This window comes from Argiope bruennichi, chromosome 1 (assembly GCF_947563725.1).
Source record: "Argiope bruennichi chromosome 1, qqArgBrue1.1, whole genome shotgun sequence".
Lineage (NCBI taxonomy): Eukaryota > Metazoa > Arthropoda > Arachnida > Araneae > Araneidae > Argiope > Argiope bruennichi.
The window spans coordinates 29351298-29361565 of NC_079151.1; the positions used below are offsets into that span (position 1 = coordinate 29351298).

Consider the following 10268-nt stretch of genomic DNA (forward strand, 5'->3'; position numbering starts at 1 on the left):
TTATTTTCCGTTATTATTTTAATTCATCACTAGTTTAATTTGTATGGCATGCATGCTTTTAAGATTATACATTTTCTTTCGATATGTTTTGAGTTATCAAGAAGAAACTTTCTTTGATTTTCAGATGAACCGATTTGTTAGCTACTTTAATTCATATTTGTAAAACTTCTGACTAAATCAAATTATACATCAAAATTTCAATGGAAGAATACAACACTGACTTGCAAAATTGTCGTTCAAAACAAGACTGTATGGTTATGAATTAACTAAGAACACTAAATCTAAGCAAGAAAATATTTGGGAATTAAGTATAAAAGAAACATGAAAATAATTCGTTTCAATAATTTTTGATTCATTGTACTAGTTACGGCTCTTTGTTTCTTTAGTAGATTTCTAAATTCATTCTTTTCCTGTTCAAGCTTTGAGGAAAACAGATTTTAAAATGATCACTCAATTTAAATTTTCTTATTGAATAAAATGAGTGTATAAATCGATGGTATTATTTTAAATGTTGTCAAATTTTAACTAATTGTCAAATTTTGTCTAATTTTAATTAAAATTGCATAATGCCACAAAACTACTATCGTCCGATCTCGGAAAAAAATAATTTTTAAATTTATATAATGTTCTTTAAAACAAAATAATGCGAATTTTTATCCTGTGTGCAATTGGCATTAGAATTAATTTTCTTTTCATTCCCCAATTTCATCTAAAATTGAAGAAAATCGGTCCCGTTTTAGTGTTTTAAAATATGACAGTTGATGAAAAAGTAAGTAAATAAAAATCAGTATTAAATTTGTTTTTAATATTAGTTAACAGAAGGCAGCAGGAGGTTAAACAAATCTCACCGAAAAATGGATGACTAATTTTTGACGAAGCAATAAATTGCAATCTCTCCGGAGAGTTTCTCATATTGCCTTTTACGCATGCTCAGCAGAGCATCATAATTAAGTCTCACTCCGTGACAGGTAAAGAATGAATTTGGTAGTGCCATCTAGTGTTGATTAATTCTACCATCCTTACCAACTAGTGAACGAAAAACGCAAGAAAGTCATTTTTGTATAATTGTCATTATTTTTTAGTATTGCATATAGAAATATGAGATAGATGTTTTCTTCTGAGTGCAAAAGGGATTAAACTTTATATTAAGTCAACAAGATTAACTCTTTTTCACCGCTGAGGAAAAATTGTTAGAAGTGATTAAAACATATTTATCAATTTTTACTCTCAAGAGAAATGTTTCTAAATATTTTGAAAGTAGTTATAGCATACAATTTATTACGATGCTATTTGAATTTCAATTACAGATATTTGATTAAGAATTTTTTATTTGATAGCCGAAACTTGCACTTATCCTCGTTTCATTTTATTATATTTTTTTGTCTTCTTTTCATTTTCAAGTAAAACATACTTATTTACTTATTTTTATTAAGGGAAAACTTTATTAAATCTTTAAACTTCTGAGAACTGGATTCCGAAGAGGTTGCGATTTATCGCTTCGTAATTTTTGGATCGAAAATCTTAACATTATAGACCCTCTACAGTGATAATCTCAGTATACTATTATTTATTGGTTGAGGCTCTCATTCACATTTGCGTATATTCTTAATAGAAATCAATGGAAAATTTCTTTTTAGGATTTGTATTACGGCTTTTTTAATATCTTGCTCTATATAGCGGTTTCTCCTGATTGAGTTTCATTACAGTCCAGCTACAGCTAAAAAGTAAATTCTTTTTATCTCGAAGATACTTTCACGCAAATGTAATGATGAGGGTTCGAATGTATTTCCCAATTCAATCATACAAGATTTATTACATATCCTCCAAAAATAAATTACATATACGTTAAATAAACGAACATATTTTTTTAAAAATTCATAAAAAGTATAAATAATAAAGTATAACTGTTAACTGTGAGAAGAATAAGTGCCGGAATAAATAACGCACATGGTAGCTATATTAATTGTTATTCATTTATTTAGAAATAAAATAATTAGAAATTATTAACATTTCTTTCCGTTTTTTTAATTTCATATTGTTCTCTTTTCTCTAAACAGGAAGAGTATTCAAAGGTTTGAATAATCATGGTTGCTTTTTAATGGCTTGGAGTAATCTAACGAAGATAAATGTTATTGGGTAAATATTTTATATTGGTTATTACGTGCGCATTAATCTCTATTTTACATGCACCGAATTTAAGTATCTGTAGAGCTATTCCTCTTTAGTGCAGTTTCAAAACTGACGACAACGAATTTTTTTTGTAGGTTACATAAGTGGAAATTGTAACCTTCAGGCTCGAGAGATAAAAGTTTTTGCGTTAATTTCTTTTTCTTTATTCTTATTTAAAATAGAGAAGAAATTCAGGTGATATTCAAAAGCCCACAAATTGCTATTATATCTAGCACTAAATAATGGATAATTTCTATTTATCTCAATTTGTCCAAATATAAAACTCGTTTTTATGGTTACTTTATGATCTGTGCTTGTTGCAATACTTTCTCTTATCATAAATCATATAATTTTGTTTTCCTACCAATAATAGCTGTGGTTAAATGTTAATTTATAAAAAAAAAATCTGAACTATCATTGTATCAGGAATTTTATTTTATCTTTCAAGATTTTGTGTAAAATTTCCTCTTTTACTCTGTAGATGAAAGTAAGATCTTATTTTTTTTTCTCATGTATTTAAAAATTGACCTTTAAATGTGTGAAACTTTAGTTTCCAATAAACTAATGCCTGTTTAAAAGTTTTAATAATTTGAGATATGCATTGAGCTTTAAAGAATTTAATGTTGATTTGTTACAAGAATCTGTAACTAATAAAATGAAACTGTAAATATACTTTAAAACAGTATATATATATATATTAAGTAAAATAACACACACATATATATATATTAGCTAAAATATATTTTAAGTTATATAAAAAAAAGTGATATAATTAATGATGATAGTGATTAATGTTGCTAGCAGCATTCATAAAATTTGCATCTGTCAAGTACGTTATTTATTGTTAGTATTGGAAACTAATACAAGTATGTTGCATAATATAAAACTTAATTATTTATAAAAATGAAGTATAAGTGTAAATTCATGCAAAACTTTTTTCAATTATACAGATTATATTAGTATTTTTAGAAAGGAAAAAGCTAGAAAAGAGTAATTAATGTTGGTAAAAGTATATTTAATATTGTGAAGCAATAATTAGTATTCATGATTTAAATCATTTTCCTCTTGAAATTTAATAAATATAGTTATTTAAGATTTTTGAAGACTAGTTTAATAAAAAAAAAAATTATCCTTAAACATTAAAAAGGAGGACTTATTATATATAAAGATTAAAGGGGCTTTGTCACATTTTTTTTTTTTTTGAAAACTTTATTATCCAAAGAATAAAATTAACTGTTAGTTTTGACAAGATTTACACTATGTTTTAAAGTAATTGCAGGTTAAATGCAATATATATACATGTGTTATATGTAATTAATAATTTTGTGGCGTTATAAATGGAAGTGTTTACTGACTTTAAAATTTGTGTAAAGTGTCATTTTGGGTATATGAATAAGGATTGTGATTCATTCATCAAAATTATAATTTTGTGTAACATAACCATTATGTACATATCTATCTTTTGTTTGTGATATAATTTTTAAAAATAAGAATTATTTGTATAAACATGTATTTTCGAAGTGAAGGTATAATTATGTTATTATTTTACTAATTTCATTCTTTTCTATTGTTTCTAATAAATGTATATTTATATGTATAGCAACACTGTTTGATGTGATCACAGTTAAAATTAACTGTGTGTTATTAACTTTATATAATCAAAATTCTCTGATTCCAACCTGACATATTCAGTTGTATACAAATCTATTAATTTAGTATGATCACTATTTCGTTAACAGAAGAACTGATCCTTTATTTTCAACCAGTAGTCACGACTGGTGGAATTTCTTACTCCGCTTATAAAGAAACATCCGAGTCATTTTTTTTCTCCTAAGGGATTGGAATTAACTTTATTTTGTCTTGATTGGTTTGAATTGAAAAATTAGTTGAATAGCCCTAACTATTGTTATCTGCAATTGGGGGTGGGACTATTTGAGTTCTGAAAATAAAACTGAAATTCTTAAGAAGTGGGAAATTTATCTAAAAGAAGTTAATACAATGCTTTGAAGTAGTTAAAAAAAAATTGTGCAAATAAAATTTTTGAAAAATCGCGAGCTTTTTCTGAGCAAGATGCTTATGATTCCACTAGGAATGAATGTGATGAAGAAAATCTTCTAACAAACTCTAAAATGAATCAAGGATATGATATTTTAAAATATGATGCACAGCATCGATCAGCAAATTTTAAAATATGTCAGTACAAAAAAAATATAATGCAAAATATTTTTTTAAATATATCGTCAATACATAACAATGAGTGAACTCTTTTTGTTATTTTGGGGGAGAAATTATGTATAATGCTGAAGTATTTTCCCTTGATGTGATAAAATTATTCAATTTTACCCAATTTGGTTGTTATCAAAGAGATAATTTTATCAAAATTCATTGAAGTAGTTAAAAACAATCACAAATTCACAAATCCCACAGTGGTTACAAGAGAAATTTCAGTAACAGCTGGAAAATATAATTTTAAAATCCAAAATTTTAATTTGCCAGCTTTTGAATAGGCCTTGCCCTTTTAGTATTATTTTTTAAAATGTTTATACTTTTAATATATTCAACATATTTTTAAAAAAGGTCTCAAATTTCTTTGTTTAAATACGTGTATTATTCAAATACCAAGCCTGAAATCATTTATTTTTACATAATAATCCAATATTTACTTAAAAATGAATCAACTTTATTAAATCACTATATATTCGTAGTGGATTCTAATTCTTGGACTTGAATCACAATAGGATTTCAACTTAAGTGCACGTATCCATACAAAGAAAATGGTAAATACTAAATGAAATTCTTGATTCAAAGCATGAACTGAAACTAAGATGCTAGATTTCTTTCAGATGAAGGGATTCTTTAGATCCACTTAACTGTTTCTAATAATCAGTTAATCAAATAGCTTATTAAATTTGAACCATAACATATAATTGTTTATTATTATAACATATTTAATATCTTAAATAACAATTAAAATCTATCCTAATGGTTTTAAACTCTTTTTAATTTTAATTAATTAGTTTGTGCTTTTTCATAAAAATTCTTATAAGAATTTCAATACAATAAAAAGTTGTAGAAATTGAAAGAAAACTGTTTCTTAAAATAACTTTTGTTTAAATATACATTTCATAAATTTGTAAAACCCTCTTGTGAAAAATTTTCTACTTAAAACATTTTTAAAAAATAATCCAAGATTATTATTTCAACCTTTTTAATCTTCAATATTTTTTTATACAAACAACTGTTTCACGAAATGATCCATTAACTTCTGTAGAATTTTACAATAAAACACCTCTCTCTAATATATATATATATATATGTAGAGGTATGTTAACTCTGGCTCGAAAAACAGGCCTCTACTAATCGTATTATACATCAAATTAAATATCTCTCACGGGCCCTAGGGGAAAGCCCGGTTGAGATTAATGCGTAGAGATGGCTCATATTAAGAGAATCACACACTAATTTAACATAAACAAATTTAATGAACTAGACGAACGGCTGGGCCGCTTTACATCGATGGACGCTAGTACAGTACTCAACACAGTTTTTAGGGCGGGAATCAGATAGCTTCTTATTGGCTGTTGAGAAACGACGCGAGCGCCGTTAGGATGACACTCCGTACCGCGAACGCTGCTAGGGGGACGCTCCGTACACTACATATATATATATATTCATTCATTAGTGCATTATAATCAACTTATTAATGATATATTCCATAAAAATGCAATATTGAGTCTTTCTTTTTAATTATTCATTCTCTATTGAAAATTGTGAAGAAGAGTCGTTTTTTTTTTTTTTCATATGAATTTATGTTATTTAAAAATATTTTGAGGTTTATAGACTAGTTATATAAACAAGAAAGTTTTAAAATTCTTAGTATTTAAGATTTAAAAAAATTACAGTACCTTTTTGTTTCTTTGAATTATAATTAACATTTGTTAAGAAGAAAAACTGCAACATAGGCATCATTGCTCTAGTTAAGTTTAAGCTATTCTGTATGTTTCAAACAGGTGTTTAATAACAGCTACCTGCCAACATATTTTCTGATCAAATTAATTGTCAGATATTTTATTAAATATTAAAAGTATTTTCATTTGAGATATATAAATTAATAATTATAAAATTTTATTTAATTACTACAGATTGTTTTTTAGTACTGTTGCACATTCTACATTTAAAGCAATATTTTAAATCTAAAGTATATACTTAGTTTTGTTTTATTTTGTTAATATATGTTTAGATTAATATTTTGTTCTTTTTTACAGAGTAACATTTGCAGTAACTGGAATTACATCATTCTTTTTGGTAAAGAAATACGTTGTGAAACAGAGGACAGATTCTATGAAATCTCGGCAACGTATGGCTGAAGCTAGAATACAGAAACCAGCATAAAAACATCTTTTTTCAATACTTAAATACAAATTATTAATTCATTTGATACTCAAGAATTTTTTATTAATCATGGCATTAAACAGTGGCATACAACTTGATCCATCAAAAATGCAAATTGTGCAGAACCTCGAGATAGAGATGATGTCGGACATGTACAATCGTATGACAGCTGCATGTCATGTGAAATGTATTCCACCAAAATATAATGATGCAGAACTGGCTAAAGGAGAAAGTGTCTGCTTAGATAGGTGTGTAGCTAAATATTTGGATGTCCATGAGAGGATAGGGAAGAAATTGACAACCATGAGTGCCCAAGATGATGAGGCTACCAAGAAGTTACTTGAACAGCAGCAAAATGCTGCATCTTAAATGTTAGAAAAGTTCCATTTAAATTGTAATCATCTGGAAATTAATGAAATCCAGAATATATGTAGAGATGTATAGACATTCTGTATCATGTATACCATTAGAAAATCAAAAATATTAAAATCCTGAAATATTTTTGTGGTTTGTTGCATTTTAATTCTTTTTCAATATATACCTTTTGTATATCTTAAATTAATAATTTGGGTGAACATTTGTAGGATAAGATAGCACATTTAATTTTTTTGAACATATGAGAAAGCAATAAATTTTGCACACTAATTCATTTATTTCATATTATTCATGATATGTATATTCCTACATGATATTGGGATAACTAAAGCAATTAGTATTACAACAATATAATTTCAAACAAATGTATTACATTTTTCTAATATATTAGATTTATCCAAAGGGTTTATAAATTAATCTAGCAATCTGTTAAGGTACAAGTTTTTAAATGCACTAAAATTTAAGAAAAGCAAAAAATATTTCTTCAGTTTTTTTTTATAACTGAAATGGCAAAATAATTTTATCTTAAAACTAACATTCTGGTAAATCTTCAATAAAATATCATAAATATATGATATTTTATTGAAAATTGGATGTTTTCTGTAAGTATATATATTATATTTTGTTCCTATATTTCCCTACTTATGAACTATCTTGAAATAAAAATAAACTTCTACCCCAAGAGGTTTCTCCAAAACATTGATATACATTTTTTCCATATTGTGGCAAAAACTGTAATAAATGATTTCTGATATCTCTTGTTTTTAATTTTTCTAATGCAAATGCTTCCCGATTTAACCTTGTCATTCTTCTAAGAGCCGATTTATAACTTTTCCATTCTTGAGGTTCTAAGAGCAGATATTTCCCTAATTTAGAAATAGTACTGAGAAAATTATCCAATCCATTATCACCATGATTGAGATGTATCCACATAGTTGTTGAAAAACACGTTATTAAATCAAATTCAGTTCTGTTATATTTTTGAAGAAATGATTCCAGTTGTGATACAGATGTATTGCTCATGATGTCCATTTGCTGATAAGTTATGTGGCCTTCATAGTTATTAGATTCCTTACATCGGGTAATGAGAGTTTCATCCAAATCTATTCCCAGTACGTAAACCTCTAAACTTGTATCAAGATTTTTAGTAAGATGTGAATAAAGTCCTTGTGTAAGCTCCTGAAAAATTTGTGAAGTATAATGGTTAGTATATAAAACTAAAAAAAATTAACATGCTATACAGTTAAACTTTGATTTAATAAATTAAATTATTAATGGGAAAGAAGTTAATTGTTTTGGACAAAAACAGAAAATTATAAGGATTAGAAGTCTTATATAATATGAAATACATTATAATTTTTAAAAAACAACAATTGTAATTCTAGTTCTTACCCAAATTGTAAAGAATCAAGAACTAATTAGACAGAAATTGTTAGAAATGATAATAGTTAATACTCTTCAATTTTAAAAAGTAGTTGTTTATATTTATGTAAAGAATATAAAACATATACAGAAGTTGATACTAGATCGCTCTAGTGGAGGTTATTGCATTTTTTCTCGCTTAAATTCTTATTCTTCCCTCTTCCAATAAATTAGTAAAAATTATATAATGCTCACTCTCGGAATGCATTATACTATACTGTTAGATTAAAAATTATCTGAAAATTAAAATATTAACAGTTCATAACGAAATAATATTATTATATTAAAATTGGAACTAATATTGAATGCCTTGCATTTAAATAAATCTATCAGAATCTTTTCTTGGACGTGGATTTTTTGGGAATATGTTTTTTAGTAATTAAATAAGAGATTTAAATCATTCGAAAAGAATTGTTTATCCTTCAAAGAATAAAGAAACAGTTACGTAGAGTAGAAATTTGGTTAGGGATTTGCAAGATCCAGACATAAATAGGGTTGAAACAAAGAAAATCGAACTTAAAATAATGAATTGTATCCTACGTCTAGAAGTAGAATAAATATGATTAATAGAACATTAAAATGAATAAATTTACTTAAAAACTGCTTGAGATTTTAAAATATGTATAGTTATTACATGACAGAAAAATAATCAATTAAAAGAATTATGAAATTTAATTCCCTGGAAATGTGTCATGTTTAAAGATCAGATAGTCTTTATTATTTGGAATGACAAGCGTTGTTCTTGAGCAGAATTGAATATGTACCTCAATATAAGGGTCAGTATTCCGAATGGCATATATTTGAGTTACACTTCAGTATTTCTATTGATTTTTTTTTTAAGTTGACATTTAGGCAAATCCTTATTTAAGTTCAATTGTTGTTGCAAAGCAGTAGATGTGAAAAAGAAATGTAAATTATTATTGATATGAGAATCGTAGAGAAAAATGCTTTTTAAATTTCATTAATTCTTTTTAATTGCATATATATATATAAACAATTCCTTTATAACAGTTGTAATATTGCATCATCAGTTTTCTGCTCTATATTAATGATCTTTTACAACTGAAATTTGTTACTATACAAGTGATCTACTTAATATATTCTCTTAGTTTTTTAAATTAATATAAAGATTTTGAATGCAGTAAAATTTTATTTTCAAACATAAATAAAGATTAACAAACTATGAAAACATAATTTTGTATTGCAGCTAAACGAATTGTGACTTGGTTTAAGCATCCAAGCTATAAATTAATACTTACTCCCGAATTACATCCAATGTCTAAACACAGAACTGTTTCCTTTTGAAATGACAATACTAAATTAGAAGGAATCTTTTGTAATCTCTTTGAGACAGAGTTAAAAGTATAATAATTGATGAAATTCCCGAAGCGCGCAGCACCTGGTTCAAAAGATTCTTTTGATGGATTGTCATTCCTTGAGTTGACATCGCAGTCCATAGTTACAAGAGAATCCTTAATTTTATAGCTTTAAATACTGCTAAAATAATAAAAGAACTATTTGCAGAAAGAAAGAAAGTCAGACTAAAAAAATCTTCGCGACTTACGCGGTCATGCTTGAAAAATCGTGCGTGTTTACGTTTTGTCGTACACAGTTAATCAAACAGTTACTACTTTTGATTTTAGATATTTTCTGTTATGTAATTATTGATAAATTTCAGTAAAAAATATGTATTCAATAAATTTTTTAATTACTATTCCGTAAATATTGAGGTCCTAATAAAAATATTATTAAGGAGTTACTTGAAGTCAATGCTGAAATGCAGCTAATTCACGTTATTTTCATATTCGTCTTTTACAGGACCACAAAAGTTTAATTTGAAGTCAATATGGCAATAAATTCGAAAATGTTAGTGCTGCAAAAAAAAAAAAAAAAAAAAAAAAAAAAAAATT

General features: G+C 26.2%; 1 protein-coding gene and 1 long non-coding RNA gene across 2 annotated transcripts; one reads left to right on the forward strand and one right to left on the reverse strand.

Moving 5' to 3' along the window:
* Nucleotides 1-1891: 1891 nt before the first annotated feature.
* On the forward strand, nucleotides 1892-6618 carry LOC129979493 (uncharacterized). Its single transcript, XR_008785230.1, has 3 exons — nucleotides 1892-1950; nucleotides 2058-2136; nucleotides 6435-6618. It is a non-coding gene; the product is annotated as an uncharacterized LOC129979493 (long non-coding RNA).
* LOC129979477 (pre-miRNA 5'-monophosphate methyltransferase-like) lies at nucleotides 6585-9955 on the reverse strand. Its single transcript, XM_056090714.1, has 2 exons — nucleotides 9618-9955; nucleotides 6585-8115 (listed from the first exon to the last, which is right to left on the reverse strand). The coding sequence occupies exons 1-2, from the start codon at nucleotides 9813-9815 to the stop codon at nucleotides 7579-7581; spliced, it is 735 nt and encodes a 244-aa protein (XP_055946689.1). The 5' UTR covers nucleotides 9816-9955; the 3' UTR covers nucleotides 6585-7578.
* Nucleotides 9956-10268: the final 313 nt, after the last annotated feature.